The following is a 22,681-nucleotide window of genomic DNA, read 5'->3' as shown; positions in this document are numbered from 1 at the left end:
TCGTTTTTTTTTTTTTGCGTTTGCGATTAGGTTTGCGCTTTGTCCTAGTAGTTGTGACCTGTGGTTCGCGTACTGGTTGACCGGCGAGTTGGAGTGCGTGATATTGAATGACCGGTACGATCAACGCACACGTTTGACATATGAAATGATTTTATTAGTGTGTGTTTGGTGCTCTTCATAGCGTTTTTAAACCTAGTATTCAATTGTAACGCTTGGGGTGACATTTGCTTTCTACTTTCGGTAAAAAAACTCGCGTTACGTTCGAGTAAATACGGTACGTGCGGCTGTGTATTAAGTGGTACGCCAATACATTGAACTCTATGGGAAGCAAAGTGGTCGTCACAAAAAGCTGCATACAGTGCGGTCCCGGATTTGAGCGGTTACGTTATAAATGGTCTGAGCTGTACCATGCAAGTAAAAGTTGTTTTTTTCAAATCCGGTTAAAAAGTTGATGGTGCGGTGCGCAAGTTACGCATTGGTGCAAATTAGATGAGTAAATGTGTCATTTGTCTTGAGTGATTAACGTTTCTGGAGCACGTTTTGTGTGGTTTTGGTTCAGAGTACCTCTTCTAGGATGGAGCCGTGGCGCACGCGCAGTGAAAGCCAAGGTAGGCAGGCACAAGCAGACACCAGTGGGGTGGCCAGATCTGCACCTGTCAAATGCCTGCGCATGCGCCGGAACTGGCTTGGTGGCATGCATTGATTGGAGGACATGCGGCTCCTTTGACTTCTGTGGGACGAGTCTGAGCTAACTGCAGCTGCCGCAGCCGTTCTTCTCCGCATGAAATTCGCTAATCAAGTGCGACAGTGTGAGCACAAGAAGGAACCAGCACAAGACACATGGAGATGGGTGCCCCGTTCTGAGTGCTGAGTTACCTGAAATTCGGCAAAAGTGCGCTGAAGTTTCATGGCAATAACGCACGAACTGACACGAGAGGAACGGCGATCTCAATGACCGACGGCAGTTGACACAACGCACCGTGCTCCGGCGATGCATCTCTGGTGCTTTCTCTTTCTTTTGGAACGTCATACCACGTGGCATTACACCAGTTCATGCTCAAAAGCAGCAAAAAATAGTAAGGCATAGCAAAAAAAAAAAAGAAACAACACCAGCAGTGTGCAGCCATCGTCACTGCAGAGAGCGCTGGCACAGCAATGTGAGGAGTCCGTTTCCTGGGGCAACAATGAGGGGAAGACAGAGAGGGAACGTGCGAGAAGAAGCATGTGCCTCTCCGTAGTTGGTCTGCGCCAGCGGCGCGGCTTCACACATTCTCCTCTAGCTCGGTTGCGGTGCCCCCTCTGCCGCCTCCCTCCCAACCCCACTCCTAGCTGCGTTGTGCGAGCCGCAGTGGAGGTGGTGGCTTCTGCCGCCACAGTCTCGCTATCAGTGCAATCGTGAACCTCTTCTCCACGTTTATGACTTCAAGTAACGTCGTTTTCTGCAAACATTTTCGAGGTGATTGGTGCACTACATGTATTTTTTATTTTGGTTTCCGTTCTGCAGTGTCCTTTTGACTTTTCTCACGAAAGCTGCATATTACAAAACCTCTGACTTTTACCAATTTCATTATAATCAGGTTTAACTGTATATATAGGTCAATTCTCACGATTTTCGATGGTAATTTTTTCACGAAATCAACACAGGCTGAGTGAATTTGACAAAACTTTAATGCATTGTTTTTTTGTCTTAACATGTTATGGCCTTGTGTGCTAGAAAAATATATGATTTTGAAAACGCTTATTATGTCGGTCAACTCTTTTCGTATGCCAGAAGTATTCGAAATATTTGCTCGAATTTGCTTCAAATTGCTTTAAAATAAAAAAAATCTCTATTAGCGCACACCTATGCAGCATAGTTCCTCATGTCACATTCCTGTTCTTTAAGTATTTTCTTTATGGGCCCGCAAAGTCTACCCTCACGTTACAGTTTTGGTCGCATTCCATTCAGGAAAATGCGGTATGTGCTCGAACATGTCGGATCCCAAATTTGAGCCGTAATGTGTCTATTGGTGTGCAGGCGTGTTCCACCTGAGTGTGCCCGTGGACAGCCTGTTCTTCATCGGCAGCCAGCTGGTGGCCCTAAGCCACCTGGGCAAGGTGGGCGTCTGGCACGCCATGACCCAGCATTGGCAGGTGGGTTGCTTTCTTTGCGTGGCTGCAGGAGACTGATTCTCCTGCCTAAGCCACCAACTCATGTGCACTTCATATTGAGGGGCTCGTAGTTAATTTTGACTTATATTTTGATTGCTGGTCTCTTGTTTGGGGGCTTTACTTGGTGCGACTGTTTAGGGGAGGTTGAAAAATGCCCTAGTTGTGTAGTAATTTCATTAGCAGCGGAAGATGTGAGCCGCTATGAGACAATGGGCCACTATCAGAATGGCTGCCCTGCCATTCCGAGTGGCACTGTTTGGCTTTCTTTTCTGTGAGTCATCTGGTACTCAAAGGCATGTGTACTTTGCAGGTGACCGCGATGAAAGAATATAATAGGTGACTGGACGAAGGTTTAGTCGAGGGTTTGACGGCATACTGTCTAGTCGGGAATCATGGTGATGAGGATTGCTGGTCACTGGCCAAAGTCAAAAGATGAAAAGACGTTTCGAGAGCACTATGGCTCCCTTGTTCACTAACGACGTATTCCGGTGATGGCCGGTTGTCCAAACTGATGGCGCAGATTGATATAGTTGAGCGTTTGACTTCATACCGTCTGGTCAGGAATCATGGTGATGAGGATTGCTGGTCACTGGTGAAAGTCAAAAGATGAAAAGACGTTTCAGGAGCACTACAGCTCCTTTATTCACTATCTTACGACGAATTCCGGTGATGGCCGGTTGTCCAAACTGATGGCGCAGATTGATGTAGTCGAGGGTTTGACGGCATACCGTCTGGTCAGGAATCATGGTGGTGAGGATTGCTGGTCACCGTCAGACTTACCCTCCTCCCCACCCCTCTCTTACGCACTCCCAACAGATCCTCTTCAGACGCCTCCAGACCCGCTCTCTGTCATCCCCTCAGCTTTTATCCCACTATTGCGGTACATCCCCTGCATGCTCACTATGCGGTAACCCCCAAGCAACACTCTCCCATATCCTTTTCGGCTGCTCTGCTGACCCTCCCCTGCGGGGCCAGCACGCCATCTCGGGCTGGGAGGACTGGGAGGTCCTGCTTATGTCTGCAGACCCGACATCGCAGCTTGCTGCGGTGACTCGGGCTGCCGACGTCATGTCTTGGCATGACCTACTTGATGCAGTGCGGGACCGCGCAGTGGCCCATTGACCCAGCTGGGTCTAAAACTCACTTGCTCAATAAAGTTTTTCTGTCTGTCTGTCTGTCACTGGCGAAAGTCGAAAGATAAAAAGACGTTTCGGGAGCACTACGGCTCCCTTGTTCACTAACGACGAATTCCGGTGATGGCCGATTGTCCAAACTGATGGCGCAGATTGATGTTGTCGAGGGTTTGACAGCATACCGTCTGGTCAGGAATCATGGTGATGAGGATGGCTGGTCACTGGCCAAAGTCAAAAGATGAAAAGATGTTTCGGGAGCACTACAGCTCCTTTATTCACTATCTTACGACGAATTCTGGTGATGGCCGGTTGTCCAAACTGATGGCGCAGATTGATGTAGTCGAGGTTTTGACGGCATACCATCTGGTCAGGAATCATGGTGATGAGGATTGCTGGTCACTGACGAAAGTCAAAAGATGAAAAGACGTTTCGGGAGCACTACAGCTCCTTTATTCACTATCTTACGACGAATTCTTGTGATGGCCGGTTGTCCAAACTGATGGCGCAGATTGATGTAGTCGAGGGTTTGATGGCATACCGTCTGGTCAGGAATCATGGTGATGAGGATGGCTGGTCACTGGCCAAAGTCAAAAGATGAAAAGACGTTTCGGGAGCACTATGGCTCCCTTGTTCACTAACGACAAAATCCAGTGATGGCCGGTTGTCCAAACTGGTGGCGCAGATGGATGTAGTCGAGGGTTTGACGGCATACCGTCTGGTCAGGAATCATGGTGATGAGGATTGCTGGTCACTGGCGAAAGTCAAAAGATGAAAATACGTTTCGGGAGCATTACAGCTCCTTTATTCACTATCTTACGACGAATTCCGGTGATGGCCGGTTGTCCAAACTGATGGCGCAGATTGATGTAGTCGAGGGTTTGACGGCATACCGTCTTGTCAGGAAGCATGGTGATGAGGATTGCTGATCACTGGCCAAAGTCAAAAGATGAAAAGACGTTTCGGGAGCACTACGGCTCCCTTGTTCACTAACGACGAATTCCTGTGATGGCCGGTTGTCCAAACTGATGTCGCAGATTGATGTAGTCTTGGGTTTGACTTCATACCGTCTGGTCAAAAATCATGGTGATGAGGATTGCTGGTCACTGGCCAAAGTCAAAAGATGAAAAGACGTTTCGGGAGCACTATAGCTCCCTTGTTCACTAACGACAAAATCCAGTGATGGCCGGTTGTCCAAACTGGTGGCGCAGATGGATGTAGTCGAGGGTTTGACGGCATACCGTCTGGTCAGGAATCATGGTGATGAGGGTTGCTGGTCACTGGCGAAAGTCAAAAGATGAAAAGACGTTTCAGGAGCACTACAGCTCCTTTATTCACTATCTTACGACGAATTCCGGTGATGGCCGGTTGTCCAAACTGACGGCGCAGATTGATGTAGCCGAGGGTTTGACGGCATACCGTCTGGTCAGGAATCATGGTGATGAGGATTGCTGGTCACCGTCAGACTTACCCTCCTCCCCGCCCCTCTCTTACGCACTCCCAACAGATCCTCTTCAGACGCCTCCAGACCCGCTCTCTGTCATCCCCTCAGCTTTTATCCCACTATTGCGGTACATCCCCTGCATGCTCCCTATGCGGTAACCCCCAAGCCACACTCTCCCATATCCTTTTCGGCTGCTCTGCGGACCCTCCCCTGCGGGGCCAGCACGCCATCTCGGGCTGGGAGGACTGGGAGGTCCTGCTTATGTCTGCAGACCCGACATCGCAGCTTGCTGCGGTGACTCGGGCTGCCGACGTCATGTCCTGGCATGACCTACTTGATGCAGTGCGGGACCGCGCAGTGGCCCATTGACCCAGCTGGGTCTAAAACTCACTTGCTCAATAAAGTTTTTCTGTCTGTCTGTCTGTCACTGGCGAAAGTCGAAAGATAAAAAGACGTTTCGGGAGCACTACGGCTCCCTTGTTCACTAACGACGAATTCCGGTGATGGCCGATTGTCCAAACTGATGGCGCAGATTGATGTTGTCGAGGGTTTGACAGCATACCGTCTGGTCAGGAATCATGGTGATGAGGATTGCTGGTCACTGACAAAAGTCAAAAGATGAAAAGACGTTTCGGGAGCGCTACAGCTTCTTTATTCACTATCTTACGACGAATTCTGGTGAAGGCCGGTTGTCCAAACTGATGGCGCAGATTGATGTAGTCGAGGGTTTGACGGCATACCGTCTGGTCAGGAATCATGGTGATGAGGATGGCTGGTCACTGGCCAAAGTCAAAAGATGAAAAGAGGTTTCGGGAGCACTACAGCTCCTTTATTCACTATCTTACGACGAATTCAGGTGATGGCCGGTTGTCCAAACTGATGGCGCAGATTGATGTAGTCGAGGGTTTGACGGCATACCATCTGGTCAGGAATCATGGTGATGAGGATTGCTGGTCACTGACGAAAGTCAAAAGATGAAAAGACGTTTCGGGAGGACTACAGCTCCTTTATTCACTATCTTACGACGAATTCTGGTGATGGCCGGTTGTCCAAACTGATGGCGCAGATTGATGTAGTCGAGGGTTTGATGGCATACCGTCTGGTCAGGAATCATGGTGATGAGGATGGCTGGTCACTGGCCAAAGTCAAAAGATGAAAAGACGTTTCGGCAGCACTACGGCTCCCTTGTTCACTAACGAAGAATTCCGGTGATGGCCGGTTCTCCAAACTGATGTCACAGATTGATGTAGTCGAGGGTTTGACTTCATACCGTCTGGTCAGAAATCATGGTGATGAGGATTGCTGGTCACTGGCCAAAGTCAAAAGATAAAAAGACGTTTCAGGAGCACTACGGCTCCCTTGTTCACTAACGACGAATTCCGGTGATGGCCGATTGTCCAAACTGATGGCGCAGATTGATGTTGTCGAGGGTTTGACAGCATACCGTCTGGTCAGGAATCATGGTGATTTATTTATTTATTTATTCAAAATACCTTACAGGGCCCAGAAGGGCATTGAGTAAGGGGGGCAAAACAATAGATTAAGCAAATAGGAAGAATAAATTAAAAACAACGCGTGATACAAGGCAAAAATTGAACACAATTATAAATATACAGGGCAAAACGTAACTAAAAGACATACATCACCGCGAGCAACAAAAATTAAATTAGTAGCAAGAATGCATCGCAAGTGCCCAATAGGCATCAAAAGGAAAAAGCAGTAGTCATAAAAAACATACAGATGGCTGAAATTGCACAAGAAACCAAAACTTTGTAAAATACCAACGAGAAGAAAAGGGGACCAAGGACACAGAACAACCTGAAACAAGACACAATGTCGTTAAAGAAAATGTTTGTGCAGTTGGTCTTGAAATGATTGGTGGTTGCCGATAGATGCGATACAGTTGGGAAGATCATTCCAAAGAATAATGGCACGTGGAAGTGCAGATGAATTGAATGCTAAGGTTCTTCCGTAAATGCGTGTAATGCTATACTGATTATGTAGGCGGCGTGAAATGCGTGAAGGCTCTTCGAGGGGCAAGGGAGATGGCCTGGTGCTATGACGATATTTATGAAGTAAGCATAAAAGAGCGATGGAGCGACGAATATGTAATGGTTCGAGGGAGATATCAAGTTTAATCTTAGTGATACTGGACTGGGGGTGGTACTTTTGTGTGATGAAACGAGCGGCTCTATTTTGTACGGATTCAAGCATGTTGATCAGGTAATTTTGATAAGGGGACCACATAGGTGAAGCAAATTCTAGTTGAGGACGCACGATTGTTAAGTAAGCGACTTTTCTCACGTTATTAGGGGCGTTTCGCAAGTTCCGGCGCAGGTACCCAAGTGATCTTGAAGCTTTGGCACAGATGGATTGAATGTGTGTGGCCCATGAAAGATTATCTGTGAGGTGAATACCTAAATACTTATAAGATGATGCCCGAGACACTGGGGTACCTTCAATGGAGTACGAGAAATTAGAATTAGTACGCTTGCGGGTGAAAGAGATGACCTTGCATTTAGATGAGTTGAGCATCATTTGCCATTTACTGCACCAATTTGAAATTAAGTTCAGGTCAGTTTGGAGGGCAAGGTGATCATGCATAGAATTAATGGGCCGGTAAATGATGCAGTCGTCAGCAAAGAGGCGTATAGAAGAAGATATGTCTGTTGGCAAGTCGTTAATGTATATTAGAAACAATAAGGGGCCAAGAACACTACCTTGGGGTACGCCAGACTCTACATCACTGAGTGGGGAGGTGAAATTGTTAACTGTAGTGAACTGCTGGCGAAATGAAAGAAAGTTACGTAGCCATGACAGTGTTAAAGAATCTAGGCACAGAGCAGACAATTTTGAGAACAAGCGGGAATGTGCAACACGGTCGAAGGCTTTAGCAAAATCTAAAAAGATACAGTCAGTTTGAAGGTTAGCATCCATGTTGAAATGCAAGTCAGTCGTAAATTCTAGCAGTTGGGTGTCACAAGAAAAACCTTTTCGGAAGCCGTGCTGATTAGGAAAAAAGAAAGAGTTAAGTTCCAGATGGCAGTAAATGTGAGAAGCGATAACATGCTCGAGTAATTTACAGCAAATGCAGGTTAGCGAAATGGGGCGGTAGTTTTCCGGTGAATTTCTGTTTCCACTTTTGAACACCGGAACGATCTTAGCAATTTTCCAATCTGTAGGAAGTAAACCGGATGATAATGATTGCTGATAGATGAGGCATAGTATTTCACTGGAGATCGATACGGTGTTTTTCAGTATTTTAGAATTTATGTTGTCAACACCTGCTGATGAGGAAACCTTAAGATTAGAAATGAGACGAGCGATACCTTCAGCGGAAATGGTAATAGGGGCCATAAATTGGTAATCATGATCAGGAACAATGGGTATGTTGGAATGATCTTCCCGAGTGAACACTGACACAAAGTATCTGTTAAATGCTTGGGGACATTCACTCTCCGAAAGCTGCACGTGATCGTCGTTGCATAATGGAAATTGGTTGTTAGTACTGTCAGGAGATATCACGCGCCAGAACTTTTTGGGATTAGATTTTAGGAGGGCGGGTAGGTCATGGGAAAAATATTTTTTCTTTGATGCCCGGAGGGCCGAGCAGTAAGATTTCAGACAATCGTTGTATTTTTGCCAAGCACCCGATGTAGATACCAACCGAGCCTTTCTGTACAAACGCTTTTTTTTGTTTCGATGACGACGGAGAGATCTAGTGAACCATGGATTAGATTTGTCGTTTGAAATTGAAACCAAGGGAACATATTTGTAAACTAGATTGGACATCATGATCTTATAAAGTACCCAGTTCTGATCGACGGACCTGTCCGCAAATGAGGGCAAGAACGTTTGAATAAAAAAATCGTTAAGTGCAATATTCATATCTCTATAATTAGCTCTATTGTAATCGCGAATTTTCGTGGATGTAAGACCTTGAAATGCTAATGGGACATTAAGTTGTAGATGAATGAGCTTATGGTCACTAAAACCGTCAAGGAGCAAGACTTCGTTAATCGTTTCGGGCGCATTGCAGAAAGCTAAATCTAAAATGTTTGAACCGCGAGTAGGTTGGTTAATCACCTGAAAGAAATTAAAATCTAACATAATGTTGATAAGTTCTGTTGAGGCGCGGCAAGATGACGACAAATGTGACCAATCAATCTGTGGAAAATTGAAGTCACCAACCAGGTAAATGAGTTCAGTTGGGCATATTTGCATAGCTGAAGTAATACTGCTATGGAGTTTAGAAACGAATGAGTGATCTGAATCAGGCGGACGGTAGCAAACACCAACCAGTACCCTCACCGATGCCAAAATACAAGCAGCCCAGACTATTTCAAGTGAAGACCCGGTGTTAATGAGGAATGAATTTAATCCTTTTTTGATGGCGATAAGGACACCACCACCTTTTCTACCGGAGCGATCACAGCGATATACGTTGTAGTTATCTTTACCGGGAAAAATTTCGCTATCCGCTACGTCAGGGTGCAACCAAGTTTCTATTAGTGCCACAATATCATCGTCAGAATCATCCAGAAGAGAACACACTTCTTCACGCTTAGGCAGTAGGCTTCGGATGTTAGTAAATGATGAAGATAACTGTGGACTGGAGCCACAAGACCTAGGCAGAGCCTTAGTGGGATGGCTGTTGCTGAGCTATCTGGTTGATAGAATGACAGAATTGGTCGCGCTATCATATACGTAGGTATTTTTGCCAATGTGCAGCTTATCAACGACCAGTTTGCCCTTCTTATCCTGGAGCTTGGCGAACTCAAGTAGCTTTTGCCGTGCCTGCCTGGTTGGCAAAGAAAAATCCTCTCGAATTGAATGATTCGAGCCTTTTAGCTTATACGCTGACGAAAGAATCCGCTGTTTGTCCTTAAAAAAAGTTAGTTTCGTGATAATGGGCCTATGCTTGTCGACAGCGAACCTTCCCAACCGATGTACACGCTCAAACTGGGAGTTTGTGACAGTAACTCCCAGTTTCTCGTGGCAGAAGGAAATTATTTTCTGTTCCGAATCGTCCCAGCTTTCATTCTCATCGTCTGTGAGCCCAAAGAACAACAAATTGGACCGCCGAAGCCTGTTTTCAGCATCAATACACCTCTCTGTAACTTGGGCCAGTTTTTCACTAATGTTATGCAGACCGGGATCGAGAGTGCTGGCGTCAGGTTGGCTAAGTGGTACAGCTTTGGCCTCCAGTGCTGTAACTCTGTCAGAAAGCTGTTTAATCATCACATCTGTAGCATCCTGTTTTTCTTTAACACCCTTAAGCTCGTTCAATATTTCCGTTTGACCAGACTCGAGCCTCTGCATAGTTTCCAAAATCGAGGAAAGCAGGTCCTCAGGAGAAGGACCTGGGTTTGATTCAACGTCACCGGCAAGTAAGATCAACAAGGACAGGGCAAATGACCAACATCGCGACACTGGCAGTAGAAAACGCTTCACTTTGGCGCGGAACTCTGTTGGGCACGACACCGCTAGCAGACAGTAATCATCACTCTTGGCACAAGTAGCACCGTTGAGGTAACTAACCTGCACAATCAGGACCGGTAAGTTGTGCATGGCTGACGCGGTGTCGAGCCCAATTCCGCGCGCAGCTCTGTCGCCGTTATATACCGGGCTGGCTGTGACGTGGTCCGTTGTCGACGATGGATGTTGCCAGATGAAAGTGTCGGTGGCATCCAAAAACAGCGAAGGCGGCAGTGAACCAAGAACGGGCGGCAGCGATGCTCTAAGACCAGCCTCGCGGTAGATGGCCGGCCAGCAAGCGACGCCACAGATGAAAGCACCCGGGCTGGCTGTGACGTGGTCCGTTGTCGACGATGGATGTTGCCAGATGAAAGTGTCGGTGGCATCCAAAAACAGCGAAGGCGGCAGTGAACCAAGAACGGGCGGCAGCGATGCTCTAAGACCAGCCTCGCGGTAGATGGCCGGCCAGCAAGCGACGCCACAGATGAAAGCACCCGGGCTGGCTGTGACGTGGTCCGTTGTCGACGATGGATGTTGCCAGATGAAAATGTCGGTGGCATCCAAAAACAGCGAAGGCGGCAGTGAACCAAGAACGGGCGGCAGCGATGCTCTAAGACCAGCCTCGCGGTAGATTGCCGGCCAGTAAGCGACGCCACAGATGAAAGCACCCTGCACAATCAGGACCGGTAAGTTGTGCATGGCTGACGCGGTGTCGGTGTCGAGGATTGCTGGTCACTGACGAAAGTCAAAAGATGAAAAGACGTTTCGGGAGCGCTACAGCTCCTTTATTCACTATCTTACGACGAATTCTGGTGTTGGCCGGTTGTCCAAACTGATGGCGCAGATTGATGTAGTCGAGGGTTGGACGGCATACCGTCTGGTCAGGAAGCATGGTGATGAGGATTGCTGATCACTGGCCAAAGTCAAAAGATGAAAAGACGTTTCGGGAGCACTACAGCTCCTTTATTCACTATCTTACGACGAATTCAGGTGATGGCCGGTTGTCCAAACTGATGGCGCAGATTGATGTAGTCGAGGGTTTGACGGCATACCATCTGGTCAGGAATCATGGTGATGAGGATTGCTGGTCACTGACGAAAGTCAAAAGATGAAAAGACGTTTCGGGAGGACTACAGCTCCTTTATTCACTATCTTACGACGAATTCTGGTGATGGCCGGTTGTCCAAACTGATGGCGCAGATTGATGTAGTCGAGGGTTTGATGGCATACCGTCTGGTCAGGAATCATGGTGATGAGGATGGCTGGTCACTGGCGAAAGTCAAAAGATGAAAAGACGTTTCGGGAGCACTACAGCTCCTTTGTTCACTATCTTACGACGAATTCCGGTGATGGCCGGTTGTCCAAACTGGTGGCGCAGATGGATGTAGTCGAGGGTTTGACGGCATACCGTCTGGTCAGGAATCATAGTGATGAGGATTGCTGGTCACTGACGAAACTCAAACGATGAAAAGACGTTTCGGGAGCACTACAGCTCCTTTATTCACTATCTTACGACGAATTCCGGTGATGGCCGGTTGTCCAAACTGGTGGCGCAGATGGATGTAGTCGAGGGTTTGACGGCATACCGTCTGGTCAGGAATCATAGTGATGAGGATTGCTGGTCACTGACGAAAGTCAAAAGATGAAAAGACGTTTCGGGAGCACTACAGCTCCTTTATTCACTATCTTACGACGAATTCCGGTGATGGCCGGTTGTCCAAACTGATGGCGCAGATTGATGTAGTCGAGGGTTTGACGGCATTCCGTCTGGTCAGGAAGCATGGTGATGAGGATTGCTGATCACTGGCCAAAGTCAAAAGATGAAAAGACGTTTCGGGAGCACTACGGCTCCCTTGTTCACTAACGACGAATTCCTGTGATGGCCGGTTGTCCAAACTGATGTCGCAGATTGATGTAGTCTTGGGTTTGACTTCATACCGTCTGTTCAGAAATCATGGTGGTGAGGATTGCTGGTCACTGGCCAAAGTCAAAAGATGAAAAGGCGTTTCGGGAGCACTACGGCTCCCTTGTTGATTAACGAAGAATTCCGGTGATGGCCGGTTCTCCAAACTGATGTCACAGATTGATGTAGTCGAGGGTTTGACTTCATACCGTCTGGTCAGAAATCATGGTGATGAGGATTGCTGGTCACTGGCCAAAGTCAAAAGATAAAAAGACGTTTCAGGAGCACTACGGCTCCCTTGTTCACTAACGACGAATTCCGGTGATGGCCGATTGTCCAAACTGATGGCGCAGATTGATGTTGTCGTGGGTTTGACAGCATACCGTCTGGTCAGGAATCATGGTGATGAGGATTGCTGGTCACTGACGAAAGTCAAAAGATGAAAAGACGTTTCGGGAGCGCTACAGCTCCTTTATTCACTATCTTACGACGAATTCTGGTGTTGGCCGGTTGTCCAAACTGATGGCGCAGATTGATGTAGTCGAGGGTTTGACGGCATACCGTCTGGTCAGGAATCATGGTGATGAGGATGGCTGGTCACTGGCCAAAGTGAAAAGATGAAAAGATGTTTCGGGAGCACTACAGCTCCTTTATTCACTATCTTACGACGAATTCTGGTGATGGCCGGTTGTCCAAACTGATGGCGCAGATTGATGTAGTCGAGGTTTTGACGGCATACCATCTGGTCAGGAATCATGGTGATGAGGATTGCTGGTCACTGACGAAAGTCAAAAGATGAAAAGACGTTTCGGGAGCACTACAGCTCCTTTATTCACTATCTTACGACGAATTCTGGTGATGGCCGGTTGTCCAAACTGATGGCGCAGATTGATGTAGTCGAGGGTTTGATGGCATACCGTCTGGTCAGGAATCATGGTGATGAGGATGGCTGGTCACTGGCCAAAGTCAAAAGATGAAAAGATGTTTCGGGAGCACTACAGCTCCTTTATTCACTATCTTACGACGAATTCAGGTGATGGCCGGTTGTCCAAACTGATGGCGCAAATTGATGTAGTCGAGGGTTTGACGGCATACCATCTGGTCAGGAATCATGGTGATGAGGATTGCTGGTCACTGACGAAAGTCAAAAGATGAAAAGACGTTTCGGGAGCGCTACAGCTCCTTTATTCACTATCTTACGACGAATTCTGGTGAAGGCCGGTTGTCCAAACTGATGGCGCAGATTGATGTAGTCGAGGGTTTGACGGCATACCGTCTGGTCAGGAATCATGGTGATGAGGATGGCTGGTCACTGGCCAAAGTCAAAAGATGAAAAGATGTTTCGGGAGCACTACAGCTCCTTTATTCACTATCTTACGACGAATTCAGGTGATGGCCGGTTGTCCAAACTGATGGCGCAGATTGATGTAGTCGAGGGTTTGACGGCATACCATCTGGTCAGGAATCATGGTGATGAGGATTGCTGGTCACTGACGAAAGTCAAAAGATGAAAAGACGTTTCGGGAGCGCTACAGCTCCTTTATTCACTATCTTACGACGAATTCTGGTGAAGGCCGGTTGTCCAAACTGATGGCGCAGATTGATGTAGTCGAGGGTTTGACGGCATACCGTCTGGTCAGGAATCATGGTGATGAGGATGGCTGGTCACTGGCCAAAGTCAAAAGATGAAAAGATGTTTCGGGAGCACTACAGCTCCTTTATTCACTATCTTACGACGAATTCAGGTGATGGCCGGTTGTCCAAACTGATGGCGCAGATTGATGTAGTCGAGGGTTTGACGGCATACCATCTGGTCAGGAATCATGGTGATGAGGATTGCTGGTCACTGACGAAAGTCAAAAGATGACAAGACGTTTCGGGAGCACTACAGCTCCTTTATTCACTATCTTACGATGAATTCTGGTGATGGCCGGTTGTCCAAACTGATGGCGCAGATTGATGTAGTCGATGGTTTGATGGCATACCGTCTGGTCAGGAATCATGGTGATGAGGATGGCTGGTCACTGGCCAAAGTCAAAAGATGAAAAGACGTTTCGGGAGCACTATGGCTCCCTTGTTCACTAACGACAAAATCCAGTGATGGCCGGTTGTCCAAACTGGTGGCGCAGATGGATGTAGTCGAGGGTTTGACGGCATACCGTCTGGTCAGGAATCATAGTGATGAGGATTGCTGGTCACTGACGAAAGTCAAAAGATGAAAAGACGTTTCGGGAGCACTACAGCTCCTTTATTCACTATCTTACGACGAATTCCGGTGATGGCCGGTTGTCCAAACTGATGGCGCAGATTGATGTAGTCGAGGGTTTGACGGCATACCGTCTGGTCAGGAAGCATGGTGATGAGGATTGCTGATCACTGGCCAAAGTCAAAAGATGAAAAGACGTTTCGGGAGCACTACAGCTCCTTTATTCACTATCTTACGACGAATTCCGGTGATGGCCGGTTGTCCAAACTGATGGCGCAGATTGATGTAGTCGAGGGTTTGACGGCATACCGTCTGGTCAGGAAGCATGGTGATGAGGTTTGCTGATCACTGGCCAAAGTCAAAAGATGAAAAGACGTTTCGGGAGCACTACAGCTCCTTTATTCACTATCTTACGACGAATTCCGGTGATGGCCGGTTGTCCAAACTGATGGCGCAGATTGATGTAGTCGAGGGTTTGACGGCATACCGTCTGGTCAGGAAGCATGGTGATGAGGATTGCTGATCACTGGCCAAAGTCAAAAGATGAAAAGACGTTTCGGGAGCACTACGGCTCCCTTGTCCACTAACGACGAATTCCTGTGATGGCCGGTTGTCCAAACTGATGTCGCAGATTGATGTAGTCTTGGGTTTGACTTCATACCGTCTGGTCAGAAATCATGGTGATGAGGATTGCTAGTCACTGGCCAAAGTCAAAAGATGAAAAGACGTTTCGGGAGCACTACGGCTCCCTTGTTCACTAACGAAGAATTCCGGTGATGGCCGGTTGTCCAAACTGATGTCGCAGATTGATGTAGTCTTGGGTTTGACTTCATACCGTCTGGTCAGAAATCATGGTGATGAGGATTGCTGGTCGCTGGCCAAAGTCAAAAGATGAAAAGACGTTTCGGGAGCACTACGGCTCCCTTGTTCACTAACGAAGAATTCCGGTGATGGCCGGTTGTCCAAACTGATGTCGCAGATTGATGTAGTCTTGGGTTTGACTTCATACCGTCTGGTCAGAAATCATGGTGATGAGGATTGCTGGTCACTGGCCAAAGTCAAAAGATGAAAAGACGTTTCGGGAGCACTACGGCTCCCTTGTTCACTAACAAAGAATTCCGGTGATGGCCGGTTCTCCAAACTGATGTCACAGATTGATGTAGTCGAGGGTTTGACTTCATACCGTCTGGTCAGAAATCATGGTGATGAGGATTGCTGGTCACTGGCCAAAGTCAAAAGATAAAAAGACGTTTCAGGAGCACTACGGCTCCCTTTTTCACTTGTTCACAAAGATTCGCCACTCTCGATAAATGGTGCTACTGAAATGGGGGCCCTTGGGTAGCCTCCTTTTCAAGCGTGCGTGCTCCAAATGGTTTGAACAGTGGCACTAGAGTACATGAATTTGGTTGCTCCTCTCATTAAAACTGCTATGTTAGGTGGGACTTCAAGCTTGCACGCACTAATAAGTTTGTGTGTTGTGGGATTATGTATGCCCTGGGAGCATTTTTCTGCTCCCGTCCTTCTATGCTGGTGCACGTCAGTATAAATTGAGAGGCTGCGTTTTCATATCAACTGATTCCTCTTGTTCTGTGGCATGATACGGACCGCTTCATAGCTTGTGGGATCGAGCCAAATGTCCAGTGCAGGCTCTTTGAAAGTGCGCGATCATAAGAATCAGCACTAAATTTTGTTTTAGTGTAGCGGAACGTTGTGTCAGCATGTAGGAAAGGATTTTGTGGCACAAAATAAATTTGCTGCAGTGTGGTCTCCGAAAGCCAACATATTTCAAAGATTGCCTCGTGTTTAGTTCTCCTTGGCCTTAGATGCCCTTGCACCATAAAAACCTAGCATCATCATATTTGAAAGATTGAACTTCAGACAAAACTTTTTTGTACACCTTAAACTGTTGCAGAGTTAACCACTAGAGTGCTGTCTAACTTTTTGAGAACAAAAGTAGCGTGAAACATGTAGTGAGGTATATTTTACAAGAGCTAGCCATGATCCTGAAAAAAAAAAGGGGGGGGGGTGGGGGGCCTGTTAGACAGGACAGAAAGACATTTTTAACTGAATGATTAGAGATGGCAGCACTTAACAACCTCCGCAGCTGCTGCCTTATTTGACGTCGTAGCTTTCGTTTCCTGTTAGAGGCGCCTCATCCTCAGAGCTGTATAACTGTGAAGCAGTAACTATGCTGCACTTGCAGCACAGGGATTTGATCTGTTGTGTGTCAAGCATGCATATCTCATATGCACTCATAAGTATTTCAGCGAGTTGCCGTATCTACACGATTGTAAGTCTACTCCCCCCTCCCCCCATATTGCATGTCAAGAAAAAAAAAATGGCTGATGGCTTAACATTGCTAAGCACCATTGTGAGAAAGCACTGTTTTTTTGCAGGTGGACACCATCCCCACATACCTCAAAGGGCGATTAAGGTGTCCACTGACTCGGGGAGGCCTTTCTAGTTTAGAGGAAAGGAAAGGTGCATAACTTCCTCAATTTGTAGGTGGGCACCCCCATCCAATGACCCAGTGAGCCAGTTAAGCTTGCTACTAAGAGGCTACACAGACCCACAAGTATCCTGGGAGTGCAGCTAGAAGTGCTTTTGCACTGAAAGAAAATAAGGGCGTGCCCATGGGCACATTCCACAATTAAAATGTATTATTCACTGGATTATTGATCTACATCTGTGTCATCGCTGCTGCAGTCTTGCAGCAAGTAGTTCAGCAAAATCCCGTGCTTTGCAAACAACCACACCACAACATCGCTTGGAACAGCTGAAAATTTTGCCTCTCTGTAGCTGCCACACCTCAATCACCCATTCCGAAACTTCGGGCTTGTGGCACGGCGCAGTATTGTTCATTTCTTTAATGTAAAGATTGACAGCCCTCTTGAATGTAGCCAGGAACTGGTGCCGAACGCTTACCAGACCTGGAGCAATTATGACTAAGCACAACAGTAAAAACTCATAAAACATGGCTGGCGGTCAAGTCAGATGCATCAGAGTTGGAGAGAAACTGTGCATGAGTGGTGTCGGCTCTTCCATCAGCTACCGACACTTCCCGGAAGCACTGATGTTCCAAGTGGCGATACTGCCGCGAATGGAACAATGGCCCTTCCATCAACTATCGAGACTCCCATGAGCACCGAGTGCACCGTAAAAGTAAAAAAAAAAAAATTTCCTGAGCAAACACGCAGAAATCTGAATACTACTGGGTCATTCCATGCCAAACGTACCAGACGCTGCACTTGACCATCTCCAATTTGTTCAAAAAAGTTCATGGAAACTTATCATATTGTGTGTTATGAAAGCCTGAAATATTTTCGTCGAAAAAAAATTTATTTGTGAGGTGAGGCCAGTTTGATTATTTAGAAAAGGCGAGAAACCAGGCACTGCTCAATAATTAATAACAAGTTCAAATTTTTAGAAAGCACTTCAAAAATGTTTTCGTTGACATTTGCACAGATTCTGGCTTTCGATATAATTCGGAGCATGCAGCTCTATACAGCATAAATATTTTTAAAACATCGAAAATACTATGAAGCAGTGTCATTTTTGTCGTTTTTTGTTTTAAATATCAACTTGCTCTTGGAAATTCGAAAATAGCCATTTTGTTCCTCTAGATGTCTAGTACCTATAATAAATGTTACAGGTGTTGAAACTGTGTACACAGAAGTAAAAAAACTACTTAAGTTGCAAAAAGTGCATTTGAGCCAAAAACACTCGCTAACACTTTCCTGCCCGCGGGAAAAGTGGTGCTGCTTGGGTGGTGTCATTAATATATTTTTTTCTTTAACAAAACTTGCTTGATACAGGAGGGGAGTGCATAGTATCAAATTGTAGAGGAGGAAATTCTCTTCGCAATGGTATAAGTTTCAATCAACCGGTTTATTAAGTACGTGATGAAAAAAAATTATCACGAAAAAATTTGTATTCACAAAGAGAAAACGCACAAAAACATCAAAGTTTCTTCACAGAAACAAGACATAAAAAAAATTTCTGGATATAAGTTTTTTTACAACAGGCACTGATGCAACACTGCAGCAAATTTCAGCTTTCCATGTACAGTATTCGCTGAGGTAGGCAAGGACACAGTAGCCTACCGACTATCGTTCCACCGCGCGAAACAGTTCCTCGTTGCCGTGAAAAAGAGGTTTTCTGCACATGTCTCGCAAAGAACATTTTTCTTTTGTTCGAGCTTTATTTCTTCATAGCACAATTTGTGGTTTCAGTATTTTTTCATTTTGGGGGCTTGTGCTGCAGCACTTGAGGTTTGTCATCTCTTCTGGAGTGACCTCTCGCCAAGATCCATCTTTTTCGCCGTAGGACGATTTCTTCAAGATATGCATCCACGCATACTTGTTCGTGTTCCTGTATATCTCACTGATGATTTTGTGGTGAAAAATAGGAGGAAGAAATCGACGGCTCTGAAGAAGCGCCGTGCAGCACTCCGGTGCGCAACGCCGAGGTCGACGCCTGGCTGCCTTCTAGCCGAAAACACGACTCTCTGCGCTGCCGGCGAAGAGCAATCCCGCCCGAAAGACATTGACACCCTGCAGATAAGAGTTGTGACCTTCAGAACAACCTGATCTCTTCCGACCAGCGCGCAGCAAAAGCGGAACTTACCGGGCATGGCTGTTGACGTTCCGGGTCGGTTTGACGGAATTTCATTGTCCGTGCTAAAGTCTTATGAACCAAAGTCTTATGAACCAGCAGTCATCACTGCTGCTGTTCCTGTGGCAAAAACGAGCTCTCAGATGTATTAATTTCCATAGAAACACGCAGTTTCCGTGCACCTGCGGCGCGTGGCGTCGCCGCCATGATGTAAACAATGAGCGCCAGTCACGTGACTCCGAAGGGGCTTTAAAAACAGTTGCGTGACAGAAAAAACAAAACGCAAAGCAAAACTGTAAGAAAGGTTCTTTTTTTACCCACTGGATGGCGCTAGCTGTCCAAGAACGCTTTCAAAGCGGAAAAATACGAATTTGAAACCATCGATAGCGGGCTATCGATGGGAATAGGCGCAGGCAGGAAAGTGTTAATTTCACCCTGAGGTGACCCAAGTAAAAATACAAACCATAGGGGGTTATGTAGAACGGTTCATCTCCTTTCATTTCTGACATTTTTATCGAGGCAATTTTTGTTTAAAGAGAGAAAAGAATTTTTGAAGTTGAGCTCTCTGGCCACAAGTTACGTCGTCTCTTAACGCCTCTTCACTGTAGAACACGGCACCTGGCATGGCACGACACTTATGGACAGATAACTTCGTTTGCTGTCGTTTGCTGTCGTGCATTTTTAGGGCTGGAGCTAAACAAGATATCGCGCGACATTCGGCGGATGGTATCCAATAAGCGAGATTGTTTTCGCTTTCGAAGTTCGAACAGACCCGCTTTGGTGAGGGGCCACGAAGAGAAGAAAAACAAGAGTATTCAGCGTGCTGTCTCGTATGGACCACGAGGAAGGATGAAAAGCCGGCATGGCAAACGTATCACAAGTGCTGTATTTATATCCCAATAAGATCGCGGAGAGCGCGCGCCTCGGAGCACACATGAAGGTGCGAAGTGCACACCGCTGCGGCGAGGAACTCGAGACGCATTGGCGGTGAACGCAGCCCGCTCGCACATAGGTGCGTCGCTCGCAGGAAGGTGCTTCGCCAGCATAGTGGGTCATCTACAGCTGTCGCTGGAGTATTAATGCAGATTTTGCACTGATTAAATCAAATAGAACAAACACATCTTATCGGAAACAACCGGGCATGAGCCTCTGACGGCCACAAGGGTCAGGTACCACGTGGTGCTGCTATGTCGCGGATTGTTTCAACACCGGATCGTTCTGGTCATTTCCAGATCGGCGTCTCACAAGCTCTTATGCTGCTGATTATGTCTGTCATGGCACCGACAAGAATGACTTACTGCGACAGAACCACACTCAACCACTAGCTCACTTGGGCATGTGCCGCCCTAGTAACGTTAAGAAAATCTTTCCCCACGAATACTTGCTCGACTACTCAACGTTCCCATGCTTGCCTGCAGTGCAAACCTCACTTAAGAACAAGAACTGTAGATTTCGCGTGGTTACAGTGTCGGCAGTATCGTGCTCTGAGGTGAAGAGGCGTTAAGAGACGAAGCAACTTGCGGCCTGAGAGCTCTTCAGAAATTCTTTTCTCTCTTTAAACATTGCCTCGATAAAAATTTCAGAAATGAAAAGTGATGAACCATTCTACGTAACCCGCTATTGTTTGTATTTTTACTTGGGCCACCTCAGTGTGAAATTAACAAGTGTTTTTGGCTCAAAATGCACTTTTTGCAACTTTAGTAGTTTTTTTATTTCTGTGTGCACAGTTTCATCACCTGTAACATTTATTATAGGTACTAGACATCTAGAGGAACAAAATGGCTATTTTCGAATTTCCGAGAGCAAGCTGATATTTATTTATTTATTTATTTATTTATTTATTCAAATACCTCACGGGCTCCGACTGGAGTATTATGTGAGGGGGGTTACATAACTGGGGTGGGAAAAAGAAGCAAGTAGAACATGGTTATTTTTAACATCGTTATACAAAGAACAAGCAACCAACCAGAAAATAGAACTAAATTGAAAAACTAAATTGAAAAACGCACTACAGAACACACTTCAGAAGAAAATGCTACTTATTTTTTCTTTGAAAATAACATGATCTGAGATGTGAACAATGTTATCAGGAAGACTATTCCAATAAATGATTGCACGGGGCAGGGCTGATGAGTTGAATGCAGTGGTCCTTCCCGAAAGGCGCTTAAAACTGAGGTGATTATGCAATCGGTGAGATGTGCGGGCCGGTGTTGTAAGGGGTAGTGTGAAGGAATGATGGCTGTAAACAATTTTATGGAAGAGGCAGATAAGTGCTATTGTTCTGCGAGATTCTAAGGATGGAAGGGATAACGAAGCCTTAATGTTAGTTATACTGGAATGTCGGCAATAGTTGCGAGAAATGAAGCGAGCGGCACGATTTTGTACGCGCTCTAGGGAATTAATACAAGAAACGACAAAAATGACACTGCTTCATAGTATTTTCGATGTTTTAAAGATATTTATGCCATGTAAGCCGCATGCTCTGAATTATATCGAAAGGCAGAATCTATGCAAATGTCAATGAAAACATTTTTGAAGTGTTTTCTATAAATTTGAACTTGTTAATAATTATTGAGCAGTGCCTGGTTTCTTGCCTTTTCTAAATATTCAAACTGCCTTCACTTCACGAATAAATTTTTTTCGGCAAAAATATTTCAGGCTTTCATTACGCACATTACGATAAGTTTCCATGACTTGTTTTGGACAAATTGGAGATGGTCGAGCGCAACGCCTGGGACGTTTGGCATGAAATGACCCTTCTAGGTAAAGCCATAGAGCAAACCTAAAATTGAAACTACGCCATAGTGTCCCTGCTATCATTTGTCTCGTGTTTATTGATGGTGCAATGCTTTGATTTCGATTGTAAGTCGACCCCCAATTTAAGATTTTCAAATTTTATTAAATTGGTCTGCTTACAAGCGTGTGAAATGGTAGATCCCTTTCACTTTTTTCCCTTGGTGGCATGAAGGATGTTGAAATTCGGCTGCACGAGACCACCCCATTTTTGCAGAGAACAAGATTGGTGATGATGCGCACCTTCTTCTAATAGGTGTTTAATAAGGCACTTTTGGAACGCTGTGGTCTAGCTTGCAGCATAGGTGTCCAAAAAATATATGCACAGTCTACAGTGCTCTGCAGGCCCGAGGTCAGACACGTACGCTTTCCAGTTCTCTGCCCACCATCTAATTTTTTGTGAAGCTGGGGTTTTCATCACAACCAAGTTTCAAGTCCACATCGGAACAAGTGCAACATTTCCAGGCCCAATTCTAGAATTATCTTATTTGGCAGGCTTGATTAAATTGTAAACACGTAGGATTATGTGGAGTTACAGACATTACTATCCACAAACAAGTGGGGATCTTCAGTTCTAGCCTGTTTATTGAATGAAAAAAAAAAAAAACGCACAAACTTGATTAAAGTTGTTGTACTTTAAACAACATTTGGATTTGCAATCTTTCAGAAGGTACCTTAAAGGGACTATGCAGTAAATTAATTGAGATTACGTAAAGCAGACGAGAGATAGGCATTTCATCACTCGTCACCCCAACGCAAGAATTTTTAAGCTAGCATCAATAACAACGAAGATATAGACGATTAAAAATTATGCTCCTCCTCTCCCCCCTCAACTCGTACACGCGCGGCACCAGATAAAAATAAAGAAAACAGGTCTGGGACTGGGCCCCGCCTTTGAATACGTCATCAGATGACGTTCGCTTTGCAACCTCCGGTTGTCGCTCCTAGCACCCCAGCAGCAG

General features: G+C 46.1%; 1 protein-coding gene across 4 annotated transcripts in view; it reads left to right on the top strand.

Moving 5' to 3' along the window:
• The window catches only part of LOC144132309 (BTB/POZ domain-containing protein KCTD3), a 175,348-nt gene that overhangs the window by 90,733 nt on the left and 61,934 nt on the right, over nucleotides 1–22,681 (top strand). For all 4 annotated transcript variants that reach the window (XM_077664627.1, XM_077664623.1, XM_077664626.1 and 1 more), the window contains one exon: nucleotides 2,018–2,133. In XM_077664627.1, the coding sequence (XP_077520753.1) occupies nucleotides 2,018–2,133 (116 nt within the window). The remainder of the gene's footprint in view (nucleotides 1–2,017; nucleotides 2,134–22,681) is intronic.

This window comes from Amblyomma americanum, chromosome 5, assembly GCF_052857255.1.
Source record: "Amblyomma americanum isolate KBUSLIRL-KWMA chromosome 5, ASM5285725v1, whole genome shotgun sequence".
NCBI lineage: Eukaryota > Metazoa > Arthropoda > Arachnida > Ixodida > Ixodidae > Amblyomma > Amblyomma americanum.
The sequence above is the reverse complement of the archived record's forward strand: the minus strand, read 5'-3'. Positions and strand labels throughout refer to the sequence as shown.